Genomic DNA, 21,151 nt, shown 5'->3' with positions numbered 1-21,151 from the left:
GCTCCTGTAGTGGGGGTGTTTTTTTGTATTCTGGATTTTCAAGGTGATGTTCATCTGAGACCACGGCTGAATGCAGGTGCACCCCACACGTGTTCTGGCTCCCTTGCAGGGAATGACAAGAGGAACCTGCAGAGAACAAGGTATGTAAAAGACTTCAGTATCTGATAATGACTGTGAGCCCAGCAGTTGGTATAACCCATTGAATAACTCGTTTTCATCCCAGATCCCCTTCGGAGTCAGTCTCACATGGAAGGACAGGCAGTCTAACCCGTTCTCAAAGCACAGCACTTCATGACTGGAATCTTTTCAGCTGCTTGCTTTTGTGATATGATAAAAATCTGTGCCTCAGAAGAAGAACAAGATGTCTTTTTATCTTCCCTCCCTCTGCTTAAGAAATCTCTGTGCCACTCTGAACTCCTCAATTCACCCCTTCAGTAAATGGCTATGTGTTCCTGCTTGATGAAAATTTGTGCTGTGGGTATGAGGAGGTTGGGGGTTCCACCCAGTGCTGGCAGGCAAGTGATTAATTGTGCATTTTTATCAGTACCTGGGAGGAGAATGTGGCCACCGGTTTGTGGAAGTGGAATTAATTTCTGCTTAATTAAAAAACTGGGGGGAAAAAACAAATTTGATTACCTGGGAACTAGGGAAGCCAACTCACCCTAGGAAGTGCTGGTAGGACAATGCTCATTAGTACAGGAGGTGCCAGGAAAGAGAATTTGATTGTATCCTATGTGTCCCTCCCAGGCAGTGCTGCAAAAAGGGAACTGGAGCATACAGATTTGTTTTATTGCAAAGACTACAGTGAATTTCAGAAAGGGAACTCTGCTCCCTAAGCCTGTTGTGAGGATAATCCCAGCATTGTATTCCCAGGTCAGGTCCAAACAGCAACAACTGAAATGACACATTGGAAACAGCAGATTGTCTCTGCTGGTGGCACCAGTCCAAGCTGATAACAGGGCCTGACTTTGTTCATTGCCACAGGTGATGAATTCTTTCTTCTGCATCCAGAGAACTCAAGGCTGCTTTTCCATTGAGCCTCTCATCTGGTGGCACAAACAGGTCCTTTTATGGCACTGTTGGTGTGTGACAAGTGGATCTGCCTGTGTGCTAAAACCATGAGGGTTTTCTTATGGCTTTGGAAGATGGGTGGGAGCTCCACACACCACTGGGGATCCGGCAACACTAATCTAATGCAGATATTTCTGCTGGCCCAGTACAAACCCTGCAACTGTAGAGAAAATCCTGCTTTTCTAAATCATTCCAACTATGACTTCTTTTTGAAGTGAAAATCAGGGTCAGAGATGCTCATTAGCGAGACTAAGCCTGGCAGTAAAGATGTGCTTCCCCCAGTGCAGGAGTGGGAATTGCTCCAGTGCTGGAACATGAGCTGCTTCCTGGAGCTGCCCAGTCCCTTGGGCCTGGCTGCCTGTGGGCAGTCTGTGTTTCAGGCTCTTCTTCTGGAAACACAGCCACTGTTCCCTCTGAAACCCTAAACTGTAGTATTTTGTGGCTGTGGCTTTGCCCAGAGTTGACATTTACAGGGGAACATAAACAAAATCAGTTCAAGAGCTTCTCCCTATCTCTTCTGGAGATAAAAAGTTTCTTCTCAACGGGAAGAGTCTTCACAGGGAACTTGCACGGGTTCATCTGAAACCCTAATTTGGGGGCACAGCTTGAAGGCTGTCATGGCAGAACTGCAAACAATTTGAAAGCACAATTGATTGCAAAGGTTGACTGTAGATTCCGTGGCAGGTTGTTTTCCTCACTATTAATAAGCTCTAACCATTCCCTGTTAGGTATAACCACAGCTTTATTTGATTTAAACATCAGAGAACACTATCCAAGATGAAATTCAAGAGCAGATCCTACAGTCCCAGCGATTCCCCTGGGATATGTATTTACCTTTGCACAGACAGGGTCTGTGGCTGACTGACACAGTAAATGAGAACACGGTGATGGAAAAAACACAGCTGTGTTTATTCCAACAACTTGTCCCCTGGCACACCAACCTCTGCCTCAATAAGCAACTGAGTGTGTGTCAGTGGCTGAGCTTTCTAGGCCTTCAGCAGGTCTGGAAATACCACAAGCAAACAGACAGAGTGTTTCTAGCTTAGGTTCAGAGATGTGTCTTAGTCTGGGGTGGAAAAATAGTATCTGCCTCTTCTACTCCAGCTTCACTGTGAGCTTAAGGCAAAGCAAATATGTGCAGGTACATCAACCTGCTCATCCCACCTGTGGCTCCCCGAAAGGAAGGAGTGCAGCACAAGCACTTAATTCCTGCTCTCTCTCAGACAGCAGATCTCTCAAACAGGAGGGCTGTTTATCTCCCAGAATGCTGAATATGCAGGTCATTTCCATGTGTGAGGGAATCTGGATTGTGAAATCTAAACAGAATTATGGGCTGTAATTATTATATAGAAGGAAGTTAAATTGCAAATAAGCCTGAAAACTTATCTGTACATTAAGCAATCAGACTAATAGGGGTTAATATGCACCAAAGATTAGATTTGCAAGTTCAATGTGTATGTAACCAACCAGTTTTTCCAGGAAAAGAAAATAAGTTGTGAAGGTGACTTGCAAAATATGTCTGAATCTAATAAATATGCATGAGTACAGTGCTACTGACCATAAAAGGATATGAGGTAACAGAAGGAAATCCAAGAGCAAGTTTAAATAGGAAAAAAAAATCTAACATCCTATTTAAACTAGTCTGGATGCTAGTTCTCCCCAAGACTGAAGCCTGAGTCCTTATTCACCATGACATGGTTTCCACTGTAATCTTCCCAATTTTTTTATTCAATTTCTCCTGTAATAAGAAATCTTGACTTCTGTACTTTGTCTGCTTACAATTTTAATGTTCTTGAATGCTGTCACCCTTCAAAAGAATTTCAGCAAAGGCAAATAGGAACTAGGGCTGGGGAGATGATAAATCTCAGCCTGCAGCACTGCAATATTTGATAATCCCTGTAGTCCAAAATCCTGCTTTAAATCTGCAATCCTTCATATTCTGTCCAAGTGATGTGCTGTCACAAAACCTTTATGTTTCATGAAGACTGGGGAATGGGAAGGCACTCTCCTATCTGTCCAAATAGAAAATATAATTATACAAAAGCAGCTGAACCCTATCTTGGCTCAACCTCAGCTCCTTTTCTAGACAACTGGAGAACTCAATCACATGCGGTTGCTGATCAAAGTCCTTGAAAGCAGACCAGGATTTTAATGTAGACTCCTCTCCAAAATCCCCAGAACCCAAATTATCTACACAGGAAGAAGTGGGATTTTCAATGTATGTTGTACTTGAGCACAAATGAGTTATGTTCTTCCAGTGCATTTTGGGAGAACTTCGTTGTTCTGCATTATGGAGTTTCTAATTTTAATACAGATTAGCATTGGCTAATTCAAATAATCCAGTCTTTGATGTCCAGAGCAGTAAACTTCCACCAACTCTATGCAACATTAGCAAAAATTATTTAAAGAAAAGCTCCTTAGGTGACTCTAAACCATCTTTTCCAACAGCATATTGACAATACAATTATTATCACTCTGTAGTGCCCTCCACCAGAGATTCTCACTCACAACAGCTCTATGTGTTCAGTGTGAACTTTTCCTCTCCACTCTCACCTGCAACTGAGCAGTTATTATTCCTCTTTTTAAGCAAAAGGCACCATGGTTGAGAGAAGCTGAGAGCTCCACTCAGGATCACACAGCAAGGCAGTGGTAAAACTAGATTTACAACACGAAGCTGAGTCAGACTCTTCTAAACCACACTCCCCCCAAACCATTTATTTAGCTATGGTATGAAGTTCAAATCATTAACGTTCCTGGGAAGAAAGGACTTCTTTTAATCCCTCAACTAATTCCTCTGTTTGTGTGAGTATCTAAATGTGTGTTTGCATGTACAGATTTACAACAGGTTTAACACAAAACTGTGACTCTGTCTGTTTGCTGGGCATGTGCAAATACGGGGTATGTGGTATCATGTTGGCAGGGTGACTATCTACTGGTTTTAAATAAGCAGGTCAGGCTGTAGTGACTGTGCAAAGCCATGTCACTGCCTGAGGGCACAGCTGCTGACTCACCTGGAGCACAGCACATACCTGCAACAGGCAGGTGTGTTCAGGTGGATGAGTGAACGCATGCTCGTATCTCTAATCACCTTCTCCCCACCCTCAGCAAGCTCAGCTCAGCTTCCTGCTGCACAAACTGTGCTCTTACATCCTTCTGAGTACACTCTGTTTGCATCAGGGCTGTAGAGTGAGCAGCCAGAAGGCCTGGAAGGCTTCCTCTAGCAGGGTCACCTTGTTGGCCGTTATTACCTGTGGATAATAATGACAAAGAGGGCTTCTGGGGTGGGGGGAGAGGTGCGGGGAGCCGAGTTTAGTTATAGGACAAAAGAACAGCCATAAAGCTGTCACATTATTACTCTGTCCTGCCAGGAACTGCTGGGCCCCTTCCTGAATGTGATTGCAACATCATTGCATCAGTGATGGATTCAGTCACTATATGGCTTTTTTTTTCTAGTTAGATCAAAATATCCACTCCAAATATCCATTCTGTACCCTGCTACCTTGGCTCATGTGCTCATTCTGGCTCTCTGTGGTGTTACACACACGGAAATGAGCACACCCACACCCACGTAGGTACAAAAGCAGGCCAGGAAGGTGGTGTCTGCCACTGATGCATATAACTTAGGCTCTGTTAACACAATTAATTGTTTTCAGGCATAATTGTCTTTATCAGCTCTGCTAACAGTAGTAGTAATTGGGGAGCTGCTGGTCCTCAGGGTTACCACACAGTGCCTACTACAGAGCTGGTGACTTGACTGATATAAATCAGAAGAACAAAATGTATGATGTTTTAATTGGTGCAGTTTTTGCTACATTACATTTGAAAAGCATTTAAATTCACCATGAAATACATCTTTGACAGATTATTTATTGGCCTTTGCTCTTGAAGAAGAAAGTGCTTAATGCAGGCAAAACGACCTAGCACCAAAACTTGGCAATATAAGATTTTAAGCTATTTTTAACCTAAATAGCAATTCAGCCTAGGCTTGAGAACAATAACGCAATCACCCTATTGAGATGTACTCAAGCCAAGCCCCAAACTGGTAAGGAAATGCAAGTTAAATAATTCTACTGATTTTCCTTCCGAATTTACAGCTGTGGAGTTTCGAACAAAGGGAGGACAAGAGTGCTTACAACACTTCCAGGCAGGAGCACTGGGAATGGTGGGGATGGTGATGTCCAACACCCGCCATCCTTGAGTGCTGTGTCCGGTTCTGGGCCACTCGCTTCAGGGAGGACATTGAGGTGCTGGAGTGAGTCCAAAGAAGGGAATGGAGCTGGGGAAGGGTCTGGAGCAGCAGGAATGGCTGAAGGAGCTGGGGAGGCTCAGCCTGGAGAAAAGGAGGCTCAGGGGGGACCTTCTCTCTCTCTGGACTCCCTGACAGGAGCGGGGAGCCAGGTGGGGATTGGGCTCTGCTCCCAGGGAACAAGGGACAGGACAAGAGGAAACGGCCTCAAATTGTGTCAGGGGAGGTTTAGGTTGGACATCAGGAGGAATTTCTTCATGGAAAGAAATATCCAAATAGGTATTGGAATAGGCAGCCCAGGGAGGTGGTGGAGTCACTGTCCCTGGAAGTGTTTATGGAAAGACTGGACAAAGCAGTTAGTGCCGTGGTCTCGTTGACAAGATGGGGATCGGTCACAGGTTGGACTCGATGATCTCAGAGGTCTTTCCCAACCTAACCGTGACCCTGCGATCCCTCGGGACTCCAAGCACCTCGAGCTCATCACATGAGGCGGCGCACAAAGCTCGCTCTGTGCGGGGCTCTGCCCGGCTTTGCCCCCAGGGGCTGCGCTGTGCCCTTGGCGGGGCTTCGCCCCAGAAACCCAGACCCCCCCAACAGGAGCTTCACCCCACACACCCCTCACGGGGACTCCCCGTTTCCACCCCGGGCCCCCTTTGGTTCCGTCCCCCCGCCCGCCCCCCGCGGTCCGCCCCGCCCCCCCAGCAGGGGGCGCTGAGGGCGGTGCCCGCGGGGCCGGGGCGAGAGCGCGGCGGCACTTCCGGTGTGAGGCGGGAGCGGGGCCGGGATCGGGATCGGGAGAGGGAGCGGGGAGGGATCGGGGCCGCGATGGCGCTGGACGTGCGGCGCCTGGAGGCGCTGAGCCTGCAGGAGCTCAGCGCGCTGCTGGACGACGAGGAGCAGCTGCAGGACATGGCCCGCGAGATGGAAGAGGTGAGGGGCTGTGAGGGGCTGCCTCATAAACCCCCCGGCCGCGGCCTCTCCCCGGGTCACCCCCTCAGCCCGCCGGGGCCCCGGGACCGCTCGGTGTTTGGAGGCTGGTAAATGACTCCCCGCTCCCGGAGCTGCCGGGTGCGTGAGGAGCCCCCGGAGCTGCGGGAAGCGCTGCCGGCCCCTTCCTTGCCTCCCCCTTCCCTGCCTCCCCTTTCCCTGCCTCCCCTTTCCCTGCCTCCCCTTTCCCTGCCTCTCCCTTCCCTGCCGGCCCCTTCCCTTCCCTGCCTCCCCTTTCCCTGCCGGCCCCTTTTTCCCTGCCGGCCTTTTGTTCCCTACCCCGCCGTGAGGCGATCGGTGCCCCCCGGGTGCCAGAGGAGGGGTGTGGGTGCTCCCCAGGCTGAAAACGCTGAATTAAATTAATTATTCAGGGCCGGAGATGGGCTCAGCTTTCCCATCCGTACAGCCCTGGTTTTGCGCCTTGGGTTTTGTCAGGGTGAATTCAAAGCAATGTGAAAGAGGTTTCTGTGTGCCCCGGGCTTTTCTCCTCCTTGCTTTGCCTTTTGCACAGGTCGAAGTCCCTTTGTCAGTGTATCTGACTCTAAGTCGTGCTTTTGAATCTGTCCTTCTCAGAATAGAAGCCTGTTTTCTTCCCCCCGCTGTGGTTGTCTTTAACGAGTTTTTCCTGTGTGCCAGTGTTGCAGTTGTGATAGGAGACTCTTCTGGGTTTATTTGGCCACAGATGTGCCTGAAAGGCTCTCTCTGTGTGGTCAGCTAACAGCAAAGAAGATGAAACCATTTCTATGAAAACTTTAAAAGAAACAAATGTGCTGTGCTTCTCTGGGTCTTGTATTTATTGGTTTTGTTGGTTAAAATTTGAGGACAAAAGCCCCAGGGAAAAAAAAAAGGGGGGGCAATGTGTTCTTGAGAAAGAAGCTTAGTTTATTAAGTAAAATCAGTTATAATTGTGTTCCCTCAAACTAAGATTCCTTTTGGTGCTTCTGAGGAAGTTGTTCTGGATCCCCTCAAGCCAAATTGTCAAGGTATTGCAGATGGAGAGGCCTAGTGAAGGCTGAGGCCAAGTTAACGAGGTGTCCTGGGGAATTTACTGACTGTATTATGCAACAATTTATATTTTGAACCTTGTGTCAATAGATTTGTGAGAGGGGGCCAGGCAGAATAGTTTATATTCTGAGAACTTGGAAGAAACAGGCACTGCTGTGGTGAGTAAAACATGCAGAGACCTCGGAGGCCCTGTGTTTTGCTGGGGGCAGGAGAACCCTGCTCTATAAAAACTATTTAAGGAGAACCAGTGGGTTATAATGGGCTTAAGTTTGTAAAGATATAAACGGGGGCAGCACTGCTGGTTTCAGTGTGACCTCTGACAAGGGATAGGAGCACAAAGCCTGGCTCAGTGGACTCTTTTTTATTATTTATTTGTCTATGTGCACTGAAGACTGTAGGTAAGAAGTGACAGAAAACCTCATGACCTCAGTAGGAAAGATCCTCTCTCACACATGGGCACAACCAGCCCATATTCTCAGTTTGACCCTCCGGTTTTCCTCTTTGGTTGGCATCAGAAGGGCTCTAAATTGTAGAGTAAAGTTCTCTGGGCCCCCAGGGAATATTTTGTGGTGTTTGGAGAGTGTGGGGTTTGGAGGTGCTCAGGCAAGTGTGGAAATATGGCTGTGCTGCTGTCTGGCATAATCCTCTTTTATTGGATGTGGAGGCTTTTACTGGAGTATGTTCAACTAGAAATGTGTTTACTCACCTTGGAAAGAATTGGCCATGCTTGAATATTTCTTCCTCATTCTGTTCTTGCCTTCACTGAATTGTTTAGTGCCTGAGTTTGTGCTGCTGAGACCTGATTTTTCACTGTGGCAGGAAGAGGGAGAGAGGGAAATCCTGAGCATTAAGGAGGAACCATGGTGACTTCACTGCTCCTTGGCTGTCAGTCCCTATGTATCTGTGTTGTAGGGTTATTCCAGAGTCCTTAAATTCCTAATTTTACTGTGACATGCCAATTAAATCACGATTCCTGAGTCACTTCTATGAGGTCACTTGTATTTTTAGTGGTGAAGTTGGCTAAAGCTGATTATTCCATAATTGAAAAAAACCTTTGTTCTCCTCGTTGCAGGGGAAACCCAGCTCAAACCCCAATGTTTTGTTCACAAAGAGGAGGATTTGGAAAACCACTCAGCTTTCTTGCTAATAGCTAAAAATAGGCACTTCCAGCCTTAAAGGGAATGTATTCCTGTGTGGCATTTGAGCAGGATTTGTGTGTGTGTATCTGTATCTGTGTGTGCCCACTCGGACATTCCCATTTCTAGGGTGATGTGCACGTGCAGTGCCCTGCACCTGTGTCCTCAGGTGTGTGACACTGTGGCTTCAGAGCTAAGCTGCTGCTTTTCCTGCCTCTGATGTTGGTTTTGCAGCCTCTGGGCTTTTAGTGCTTGAACAACAAGCATCTTGTCTGTTAGAAAGAGGAAGGAAGCCAGTTGTCTGGTACTCCCAGTCTTTTAAAACTGAGGAGGGCTTTTTTTTTTTTATAACCCTTTCAGGGTAATCTCTGTAGTACATCTGCAGTATTCATCTTCATGAGATAGAGAATCACAGTTTGGGTTGGAAGGGACCTGAAAGATCATTTAGTTCCAAACCCCCTGCCAGGCAGGGTCATAAAAGTACTTTGTTTATAAAAGTGAATGTCAATGTGAAAACTCTAAAAAGCAAGGTTGAGAGAATTTGTGACCTGACACTGGTGGTAAATTGGTGAATTTCTCTGTGAAAAACAAGTTATTTTTTTATCTCCTGGAGCATCCCTTTTTGTAACAGTGCAGCATTGTGTTACTGACTGCTGGGGTTCCACTGCCAAAAATTGTTCACTCTTCAATACCTTAATGATATGAAATCAAGAAGTCAGCCTTCCTCTCGTTCCAGAATTTCAGAGTACACTGGCAAGCACAGAAGGGATTTTTGAGCATAGACCTTTTCTCAAAAACTGATTGAAAAGATCAGGCAGGGCAGAAAGTCCAAGTTAAACTCTGTGTATTCGTGCCCAGATTTCTTGGATTCCCACTCCTGTCCTAAAACCACATTGTGCCAGTGGTTATGTTCTTGTTGGCCAAACATGAAATTTAGTTGCAAAGTTAGGAATTAGTTTTGGTGACAACTATGGATTTTTCTTTTCCAGCTGAGCATCAAATGAGTAATCTGCCTGTGTCTGATGAGTGCAAATTGCAGGGCTGGGTGTCTGTTCCCTCTGCAAGAAATGTTTAGGAACTGCAACTTACCCTCTAAGCTTCATTTTGTCATTCTTTAAAGCTAACACTTAAGCGCTCAGAAGAGCTAAAATTAACCAATCTAATTACTTTACAACATGTTTTAATATTTATTGCAGAACACATGTTGGTAGGGGGTGTGTTATTCACCAGTCCATGATGAAAAAGCACTGTTAAATCTTCTTCTGTAAAAGAAGTCTCTCTTCTCCTACTCTGCACCTGTCAGCTCCTGTTTCAGGGGTTAATTTGACACTCCAAATGTGCATCCTTCTACTCCTGCAGTGTGACTGCGTATTTCATTCCTAAGTTACGAGTATGTGTAAGTGAAAGAGAATGTGGGAATGATAAAGGTTAGAGAAACCTAAACCTAACGTGGATGTGTCCTGTGTATAAAGCAATTAAAACAGTGCCACACAAAGCTGCTTTTATTTATAGCTCCTTAAGAGACTTTTTCTCGAAGGTACCAAGAGACTCCTCGCTGTGTTACTGGCTGAGGAAGCTTATAATTATAGCAGCACTTGCTGGACTTTGTGGGATTGTAGTTGGGATTGCAGTTGCTCAGTGTCCCAGGACTCAGTTCTGGGAATGTGCTTTTGGGTGAACTGGGGTGACCTTTCTCAGCATTTTACACAAATAATTGTTACTGCAAACCATTATTTTGGTGTAAATGATAAACGTTTATAGTACAAATGTTGCTAAGCTGGTACTAGTTCTGCTTTAATTTTACCCATCATTTATCTTCCTTTTCTAAAAGTGAGATGAAACAAGGCTGCAGCTGATGGAAGTAGTAGAATCTCAGTGCCCAAAGAAGTTGCTGCTGCCTGTTCTTGAAAGTGCTTATTAAATAAATCCTTGAGTAAAATTATTCAAATTACTTCTGTGAAAGAAACTCATTTTTTAAGCAGCTTAAGTTTTGAAGTCCTGCATAAACCATGATTTTTGTCTTTTATAACCTCTGTGTGTCCATGGCTTCATTTTCTTGCAGCGTGCAGTTGGGTTTGAGTTCTCTGCTCAGTGGTGAGCCATCCTTGTGCCATGAAAATCCTGTTACAATCAGCTCAGTATTGTTGCCCCATTTGTCCCATTCAGAATTCATAGTGAGAGCTTAGCAGTTAAAAAAAGAAAAGTGTATCTTCTCTTTAATATTGTCCTGTCTCATTGTGTCTCGTGATTCTGACTGGTATTTCTCATCTGGTTTCAGATTAATGTTTCCTGCCAGTGAAGTGCTCATGACCTCAAGAGTCTTACTAGGAATTCTGCTGGAGTCCCATGCTCCTGGCTGATTTCTCTTAATAACTTTTTTCCTTGCACTGCCAGCGTGCAGGTGAACATCCAGTGCAGGAGCAGTTCCCTGCTAACACACATTTTTGTCATGGGGCACATCTGACAGCAAAATAACATCTTTTGGATTTACTCCTTCCTCAGCTTTTGTCTTAGGCTTGTGGGAAGCTGTGAAGGGATGCTGAAAGCCTGCTTTGTGCAGCACTGATAATCTTAATAGACTGTTCATGCTGTACTGTGGCTTTGGCCCTTGGATGATTTTGCAACTGTTTTATTTTTGGTTTGTTTTAAATTAGTCATCATTTCTTGAAAGTTTTTCTACAGTGCTCTTTAGGCAAATTTTACAGTATTTGCTTTCTGATTCCTTGAATTAACTTCCAAATGCAGGGGAACAGATGCTGGAAAGCTTCCTACACAGACCTTAACATCAGTGCCAGAGATTATTCTGGTTTGTAGAATCCTGACTGTGTTCAAGTTGCTTTGCTGTGGGATTATATCTGTTCTGTTTGCTGTGAAATAGAACTCACTTATCCCACAGACTTCAAAATTCTTTCAGAGATGTGAAATATTTAAATGTTCTGAACAGGTGGATGAGTCTTCACCAGCTCCTCAAGTTTCATTAAGCATCATTCCTAAGTTTACTTTGTGTTTGAGAAACTGGTTCTTCTCATGGTTTTGGGTAAGATTTGAGTTTCTCATTTCTCCAAGTGTCCATTGTTAGAAGACATTTGACACAGACTAATGCTGGAAGTGAAGACTTCAGGAGTGACACTTGAATTCATTATTAAATGTCAATAGTGGTTTTGTTCAACTCCTGTTAAAAAAAAAAGTGCCCTTCTTAGAACTGCTGAAATATGGAAAAAGTTGAGTCATTAAATCCTGTGTCATTTCAAGCACTATAACTTAAAGTGCAATTATGAATAACTTCTTTTAGTTTAAAACAAGTATTTTTAAGGCTTTTGCTAAAGTTTACACTAGTACATAATTACTAGATCCCAGATGCAAAGGACAGGACAGGATGTCACTCTGCCTTAGATGGAGGTAGGTCATATTAGTCATATTTTCCTTGTTTATACAAGTCAGATACATTATGTCATACTGATATTTATTCATCTTTACAATTTGAAATGATTTAAAAATAAAGTTATTCAGCAAATCATTATAGAACATAAGGCATTTTCTTCCTGCTCCTCTCTAGTCCTGTTGAGAGACATTTTGAGGAGACAGCAGGCCCTCCTTCTCCTTTTTACTGTGTATGATTTCAGTAGAAGCTTCCTTTTCCTGGGATTTGTGCCCTTGAAAGGTTTATAGGTTTGTGTGCAGTGGCTTTTTTCTCTCCTGAGTAAATGTTTGTCTTCTTCATCCTAAAAGAGAGATCAAAGTTCACTCATTAAACTGGTCTTCTTCCCACACTGACTCTGCACCTTTGAAATGAGGATTATCAGCCTTGCAAGCAGTGAAAATACAACCACCAGAGCAAACTGGAGTCACTGGGAGGAAGTAGTGAACTCATTAAAATGGTGAAAAAGGCACCAGAAACCATGAGTCTTTTTGCACACAGTCTTCCTTGGCTGGCAGTGGTGGTGACAGGTGTTTGGGAAGAAGCTGGATGCCAGTCATTAAGCTGTTCAATCCTGTATGTTTTAATTCTCTTCATAATTGTTTGAAAAAATGTAAATTTTTCAGCTTTCCGAAAGCAACAGTCTTATCAGGATTGGATCATATGAGAATAAACAAATGGAAACCAGTTTAATTTAAATTATTTTGCATTGGATTCAAAAGTAAGAAGAGGGGATTTTCCTTTGATTCTTGGAGAGGGTTTAAATTGAACATGAGCATAGGACTGGAAGTTTATTTAGGCTCGATGTGAGAACCTTTAGAAGACAAAACAATATCGAGAGAATAATTTCTGATTTTCACAATTTAGAGTAGAATTTTGGTTGCTGTAGAATTTAGGACTTAACATTATCCTTGCCTTGATTTTTTTAAGGTGGTTTGGCAAAAACAGGGTGAAAGAGAGTAAAACTTGGGTATTTGAAGAGCAGTATCTGGGGGCAAAGGTGTGTTTAAGTAACACTGAGCCAATTTTGAATTTAGCAAGTTAAAGTAGTGTGTAAATATTTCAAAAGGAAGTAATTGTTTTCAAAGAGAGTTGCTATGCTTGGAAAAACACCTGAATTTTGATCCTGTCCTTTTCTGGGGCTTTTAAACGGCTCATTTGGGTTTCCTCTTTTCCTGTTTCTGAGGTGTGGCTCTGTATCCACCCAGGAGTGTGGAAGGAGAAAGCCCCTCGTGTTTGCACTGACTGATGTGCAAGGTCTGTAAATGGGATCTGTTGGAGCTAAACAGGGATAAGGTGGGCTGGAAGGGACGTATTGATGGAGGAGGTCACAAAAAGGGTACCAGAAATTTTGTTGGTTTTTGAAGGCAGCTTAATAGAGTTATGTTACGCCATGGGAAGACTGTTCCACTTGTTGATTCAGACTGAAAATCTGAAATCAGATCCCTTGGTTTTTGGTTTCTTTCCCTTTTGATGTCTGAATATTTTAATGAATCAAATGTGACACCGGGGACAGAGTTCCCCAAACACTCAGCTTTCCCAAAGCTCCTGAAGAATGTCTTGATAAAATCCTGTGCCTGTGTGAGTGTGAGCAAACGGGAATCTGGCTGAATCCTGAACTTGTGACAATTGTCAGTTGTTCTTTAAGAATAATGTCTTAAGACTAGGAAATGTTAAGCAGAAGGAATAAACCAAAAAAAAGAAGATTTTGGCATTAATCCAGGATTGGGTCAACACAGTTGGGGGAAGAATATTCTGGAGAAGGAACAGTAACGATGCAGTCTTTGTTATTTGCATGTTAACAAGATAAGGGGTGACATTCTGCTGCAGTCATTGCATCTCACTGCTGGAATTCAGACCTTTTCAGAGAGCAACTGTTGCTTTATCTGTCAGTGTTCATCATTTGGTCATCATTTGCAGGTTCAATACCACAGCGCTAATTTTTACTTTTGTTTTTTATTTAAAAGTTTTCAAATTTTTATATTGTCCTGCTTAATAAATTCACTGTTATTTCAGGCACTTCTTAAAATATTTATTTCTTTCCAGGCCCAAAATGTTCAACACAGCAAGGACATGACTCTCGCCAGCAACCGCAGTCTGGCAGAAGGAAATCTCCTGTACCAGCCAAAGTTGGAGTCTTTGAAATCAAATTTGACTGAAAAATATCAAGAGCTGCAAGTTCTTTTTGAAGCATACCAGATAAAGAAAACAAAACTAGGTAACACTTGCTGTTGACAATTACGATTTGCTGTTTCCTAAGTGAATGTAAATCTGTTGCCTGTTTGTTGTTTGGTTTTTGGTGTCTCGTTTTTATCTGTGTGAATTAGGGTACAAAGTGAAATGTCACTCTCGTGTAGTTCTGAACTAGATCACATTTGTTATGATTTATTAATTGTCTGTTACACCTGATGACAGATACTGTGGATTCTTTCTGTTACTGTGTGGTTACCTACCTGTTCTTGACCTGCTCTTCCCTAATGATTAGATTCATTTACCTTGCTAAAAACACAAGTTGAATTTTCAGTGACTAATCGTAAATCAAACAGAATATTGCATTGACCTTTCAGTTCATACTGAATCATGAAGTATTGCATATCTGATTCTGCACTTGCTGAAGTGCTTTGGCTTTCAATATTATAAATGTATCATTGTAATTAAATGTCAGCTTTTAGCACTCTGACAATATTCTGACAATATTCTTACTCTGTCTCTTACTGTAGAACACCCTGTCTAGAACAAGGAGCCTGCTGCTTGTACATATGTGCCTCAGAGATTGTTGTGCTGTCTGGGGCTGTAGTTATAAGACACTTAGAGCCAGCTGTCATTTTCTGTTCTTTCCATGCCATTACAGACAGACAATCCAGCAATGCTTCCCTGGAGACCCTACTGGCTCTGCTGCAGACCGAGGGGGCAAAGATTGAGGAAGACACAGAGGTAATGACAGAACACTCCAGTTCTGCCACTTACACCCATAACTGAACCTCCCAGAGTCCATTCCTGCAGTGCAGAGTTTAACATGGTGTACACTAAGGGATATTTATAAGAATATGGTCTGGTCTTTGTTTTGAACTTCAGTGAGCAGCCATTCAGTTCCAGTGATTTTTTTTTTTTTATCAGAGTGATTTTTTACTTTTAGCATCTTTGAAGTTTGAGAGAGAAGATGCTCCCTTTTAGAAAAGAAAGCCAAACTCTCTTAGTTCCTTGGCTTTGCCTCCAAACTCATCATGCATACAAATGGAATCTCTTTTAATGGTGTTTGCCTGGTATCTGTATTAGTTCATTATAAATGTCAATTAGCAGCCTAATAAAAAACTGTGCCTGCACTGTTTTTTTTGCAGCGTTTCGGATGAAATATTCCATTAGGATTTCTGCACGTCTGTGCAGGTGCCAGTGGTCACCACTTGCTGTGATACCAGTGCTTGAAGGGTGGTCTAACTTCAGAATAATGGGAGTGCTTGGCTTTGCTTGCTGATTTGCCTGCAGGCATTTTCTATAACCATATCAGGGGGAAAAATCTGTTTATTAGCCTTGAGTTGTGATCACGAAAAGACATTCCCAGGACAGGTTGGATTTTGTAATTATATGTTTGTTCACCTCTCAATTATTAAACATCATTTACTCAAAGCCACAAGTAAGGGTGAGTATTAAACCTGACTTAGCAATAATCTACCTCTCTGTGCTGAGCCTCACAGAGTTCTCAGTGTTTCTGTTGGCACTGAAGCAGCACTGAGCTGTAATTCAGCTTAGCTGGCAATCTGGAAAGCTGTTGGCCTTGCTTCGTTCCCATCTCTGATGATGAGGGAATGCTCACAGTGAGATTCAGATGTTTTTACTGCTGTTACTTCGGTATAAATTTATGCAAAAGTGATATTTAACTCCCAGTGCTTCTGAGTAATAACGAACTCAAAGTTCTGCTCAGAATTCTTAGTATGCCAGTCATCTTCCATATGCCAGCTGGAAAATCACAGGCAAAACGCTGCTATTTTTAGGATGTGAGCCATTTAGATTCTGTTGCAGTGCTCTGTTTTCTAAGAGATTGTTCTGTATTTGACAGAACATGGCAGAAAAATTCCTTGATGGTGAAATACCACTGGATTCCTTCATTGATGAGTACCAGAGCAAGAGGAAACTGGCTCACCTGCGCCGGGTGAAGATTGAGAAGCTCCAAGAAATGGTGCTGAAGGGACAGAGACTTCCTCAGGTTCAGCCTCCAGCTCAGCCCAGAGCACCCGAGGCAACACCAGCACCTCAAGATTCCTACAAGCCGGATGCAAACACTCCTCCTTCCGTTGTGCCCCGACGGATACCACCCCCCCCACCCTCCTCAGTCCCAGCAGGACGCTTCCCTACTCCGTTTACCGCAGCCATGAGCTCAGGACCAGCTCTTTCTTATCCAGGTGCTCCGTACCCGCCTCTCCCGCCTCGCCCAGGGGATGTTCAGCCCACAAGTCAAATGCCACAGCCAGGATACCCATCTCAGTTTGTACCACAGTATCCTCCAGCTCTTCCCCAAAGACCGCCTCGCGTTCCGCCACATCCTGGCTTTATCCTCCAGTAAATATTCCGGTGCGCCTGACTTATTGTATTGGTGCTTCTATTTCCTTTCCCCCCCCATCAGAGACTTGCTGTAGCAATGGGAAGCCTCTGTTCTTTGCACAATGGAGTACAAAGGCCGAGCTGTGGCACAGAGGTTTGCGATTGCTTTGGTAAATGTGATGATGTCTGTGTTCAAAGGTCAGTGATGACAAGGTTTTCCTGGGAAGGTGAGAGGGTCTAAATTTTATAAATCCATCGAATGGGGAAAAGCCGCCTGTGGTGGGTTTCCTGACCTTACCAACCGAGTCACGCTCTGAATTCTTTAGTGATGGTAAATCAGCATCCTCTTCTGCTCTGGTGTGTTCCCATCACAGCTGGATGTATGTGTGGCAAATGGGAGCTGTTTGTGTCTCTAAGGAATTCTCTGTTGGTGCCCATATCCGCTGGGCAAGGGGCGTGCACTGGGTCTCCTTGACATCCTTTTGCATTCAGGGCCAGGTGCACAACGTTCTCAGAGCTCACTGAGCTGCAACTCTTGTCAGAACACGGTGGGTGGTTTTTAGGCAGGGAAAACTACAAGAGTTTCATTTCTGCATTTCAGTTGTTACCTTAGAGTTCTTGTAATCAAAGTAGGCACTCCTTCCACTCCTGAACAGCTCGATACCCTCAAAGTCCTGGTCTCTTGAAATTAAACTAAACTGTTTGTAGAGCCAGTTTAGAGTTTTATAGACACTTTACCAGGCAGTTTTATTTCCTTGCCTGTTAAGACTTTTTCTTACAGTTGTTTTTTTCTCCTTTTCCACACCTTGGATACACAAGTGATTTTTTTACACAGGTGCTTAGCTTTTGATATCATGTGATTCCAGGAATCTAGGCAGGGTATTTTCTTAATCAAATACTGGATTTTCACATGTAATTGCCAGAAGACTCCCAATTTCTTTTTATCCCTTAACTCTGTCTCTCACTTAGCAGAACTATTTTTAACTTCCCATTTCCTTTAGTTGTGCAGTTTTGGGCATGTGTATCCATCTGGAATTTGAAGTTATCGTTCCTCTGCAAGTAGGCAAACCAGAAAAACTTTATGAACTCCACAGTGGCTGTTTGCATCTTACAGGATCTGTTCTTGACTTATGCCACTGGAGAGGAGGCATTTTAGGACAGCTCACATTTCACTCTCAGTGTGATTCTCGAAGCCTAAGGTGCAGACGTGTGCTGGTATTTTAATCCAGCACTGGGGGAGGCAAATCTTAACACTTGTTGTTTGCACAGAATGTGTCTGTGAATTTGTTATCAATCAGTCCAGAATCTGTCATAGCCCCTGGTTATTTCAGAGCCTTTTGGTATCACTGTCCTGGAATGCACTACATTGTTTGGAAGTTTGTACTACAAACAGCATCAGTCAGAATAGAATATTTATTTTTTTCTTTACATAAGGCCCTGAACTGTCCCTTAATCATTTCCTCTGGAGTGTGGTGCTTAGCAAATACTAATCTGAAATTAAGCTCATAACAGGAAGCTCTCGATTCTGAAAATATGATCATTTGACTTGTTTTGCCTTCTGAAGACAAAGGGCAGAAGGTTGGTCAGTGTTATTGGCATCTGAACCAATTCCCCAGTGTAAGTCTGGCAAGTTTTTATAGATGGGGGATTTTGTGAAGCAACGTGCATTGGATTTGTTTGCTAAGTGTGTTTTTTCTGTAATCTAGTGATGGTACAGGATGTGTTTTTTTTAAAAATAGTGTAATATCTTTACTTGGTATTATTTTCTCACTGAAGCTTTGTATAAGCATGGTTAATTATGACTCGTTTCAAAGTAATTTTGCTGTGCTTTTAGTGCTGGTATTTGGATGGCAGCTGTTGTATCTGGATCCTAAACATAAGTCTGCTGTAGAAATGGTTTGTGTCCTGGAAAGAATTAAAGTGGATGGGGGCTACCAGAGTGATGACTGAGTACAGAAATTCATACTTTGAGCCTGCTACACAAAAACACTCTCAAATCAGTTTAACTAAGATTTCATAAAAACAACCAGGTATATTTTACACTTATCAAGTGCCAACTTTTTTTCTGAGGGTTGAAAGTCCTCAGAGGTGATGGAGGTGATGGATAAGTGTATTGTGAATTTGCACTGCGTTTTGTGTATGGAACTTTCTTGGTATTAGTAGTCCAAAAATATTTTTACTACTTGTTGAATCTTCTGTCTTTTGGTAACTTTTGTGATAACAATGACCTTTCAGGGATACTTTATCTAAAAACAAACTCTTGTGCACACTAAATAACAGACAAAGCTAATGCAATTTTTCTGTCTGAAAGCAAAACAATGCATTATTGCATATGCATGTGGCTGATGTGCCTTAGGATCACTACTGGTGATTGTAATTCTAGGAAATTAGCATTTTTATCATTTGAATGGCCATTGCTTAACTCTGATTTAAGGGCTCTTCAAGAGCACTGATTTTACAAAGAAACTCACCCTCATACTTCAGAAAAAAACCAGCTGTATCTGCTATTTGTGAGCTTCTAGTTGCCTTCACTGATGGGTAAGTTTGAACGTAGGTGATGTAACTGATGTGGTGTCTCAGTTATTGCAGTCTCATAACTGAAGTCCAGCTGCTCATGGACAACGTTTTGCCATTAATTTGTGTGTGTGTGTGCGCACAAACTGTAAATATTAACTTGACTGCTGGTGATGTTTAAGGGGAAAGGAGAAAAATGGCTGTGGAAAGCTGTTTAAATCCTTCCAGCAACAAACTTGAAACACTAACCTGGATCAGTTGGGCAAGAGCTGTGTCAGTGCTTTCAACCTGTTGCCCTTGAACAGCTTCTCCTGTTCTGTTATAGCTAATATATAAATTCTGCTCTGGCTAGGATGTTTAGAGTTGTACTAATTTGCACTGTTTATAAGATAGTGAGATTAAAATGCCATAGGCAAGCTGAGACTTGAGAGGGGGTGGCTCAGGATGCTTGCCAAATTATATATATATATATATATATATATATATATATATAAAATGAGGATTTTTGATGTCTGCTACAAATAGCATATACTTCCCCAAAGCAATTGGAGTGGAGAAAAATCTCTTAAATACAATGTGTAACACGGCTTTAGAGTGTTGGTAGCATTGGAAATGCTCTCTTTGGGTGGCATTACTTCTGCCAGTCGTTTGTCTGCAGTTTTGTAAGTTATAACTAGTTTTATATGGTTAGACTTTGGTTGGTGATCAGCACTGAACTGTCCTGACTCACGGGTGGGTGTCAGTGCTGTCTCCTAGAGAGGGTGCAGTCGGTTGTTCCAGCACAGCTGATCCAGACAGGTCACCTCTGACCCTGGAGGGACGACAGAACAGGAGCTTTTGTGGGATGCCAGGAGGCACCTGGGCACAGGCTCATCATGGCTTTAGTGCCCCAACTTCCACAACCTCAGTCTCAACCTCTCTTGGGACTTCTCTGCCCTCTCAAACTGGAATCATGATGTAGACACAGAGCTCCAACCCACAATTCCTTACAGAGCTTCCTGGCAAACGTGGAGTTTGGAGGAGGCAGAGTCATCCTGCACCAGTTCCTCTGTGGGATCCTGGACTGTCTAATAAAGGGGCAGTTTAATACTGAGCAAGTTGTGAAACATACAGTGGATTTGTTTGCATAATGAGTCTTTCTGTAATCTACTGTGTTCTGATTTTAAATAAAATAGCATATCTCTTGGTGCCCTGTTCCTGTTGTGGCTTCATTTAATCAGGGTGCAGTTACTTACATTAATGATTTTCAGTCCTAATGGTGTTTTTTCTGTAGCAACATAAACACAGTTGTAGGTGGATGTAGAACATAAAAATGACTTTAATTATTCATGGTAAATCTGTTGGCTGTGTTTTTAGTGACTGGATATAGCGAGTCCAGGGTGTGCTCAGAGAAGGTTCTGCACGTTGTAATCATGGCAACGAGGTAGGTGGCTTGTCTTGTCAGCTAGAATCTCTTTGGTTTTGTTTTAATTTCCTACAGCTAGCTGGAATAGTGGGAATGTTCAGAATCTTCACTTGGAAAAGCTGAAGGAAGGGAGAGAGCTGCTTTTATTTGTTAAGAGAGGAAAACCTTAGATTTCAGCCAAGTTAGGAGAAATGAGTCAACCAAAGTTATTTAGGAATATGAGTCAGAGGGCAGAAAAGACCTGATGTAATTTTCTGTGATATCTGTCACTTCAATAGCGTGTGAAATAGAAATCCTGCTGCGGAATAACTGATTTTATAGGGAAGAAAATCCCTGTTTTAATTGTTTCTTGATGTGTCCTGTTTGTAGTGGCTGCAGAGATTTGACAACCTTCTGCTGATGCAGAAATAGGAGAGTACAGATGAGGAAAACCTGCTGTGCTGACTCAGAGCAGGTGGGCGAGGGCAGGGGAAGGTGTTATGTAAAAGCTGCAGCTCTTCAGCTCAGCTCTTTGAAGAATTTGCACCAGCTCCACATGTGCCTGTTCCAAAACTGGGCTTTGGGTGGCCCTTCCCCAGGAGATCGTTCCACGTGGGATTGTTCCCAGTGCAAAGGAGAAGTCAGCTGGTAGGATCAGACCTTGCCAGGGAGGGGACTCAGAAGTCAGGTGGATCACAAAAAAGCAAAGTGCCACAAAAGAGACAGGTGTGTCAGTGACACAACGTGGTACCTCATGTGACCTTGACTTGTCCCTTTCCTGGAAGCAGCTTTGAAGGCTGTGCAAGCCCACATAGATCCTTCCCCAGCCCTTGTTCCTGTAATTTGAGTCCTCT

General features: G+C 43.3%; 1 protein-coding gene across 1 annotated transcript; it reads left to right on the top strand.

Moving 5' to 3' along the window:
- Positions 1-6,087: 6,087 nt before the first annotated feature.
- On the top strand, positions 6,088-20,109 carry VPS37B (VPS37B subunit of ESCRT-I). Its single transcript, XM_032705946.1, has 4 exons — positions 6,088-6,247; positions 13,910-14,081; positions 14,715-14,797; positions 15,918-20,109. The coding sequence occupies exons 1-4, from the start codon at positions 6,143-6,145 to the stop codon at positions 16,419-16,421; spliced, it is 864 nt and encodes a 287-aa protein (XP_032561837.1). The 5' UTR covers positions 6,088-6,142; the 3' UTR covers positions 16,422-20,109.
- The last annotated feature ends 1,042 nt before the right edge of the window (positions 20,110-21,151 follow it).

The sequence above is a fragment of the Chiroxiphia lanceolata genome, chromosome 18 (genome assembly GCF_009829145.1).
Source record: "Chiroxiphia lanceolata isolate bChiLan1 chromosome 18, bChiLan1.pri, whole genome shotgun sequence".
In the NCBI taxonomy this organism is placed as follows: Eukaryota; Metazoa; Chordata; class Aves; order Passeriformes; family Pipridae; genus Chiroxiphia; species Chiroxiphia lanceolata.
This window is presented reverse-complemented; position numbering and strand designations above follow the sequence as displayed.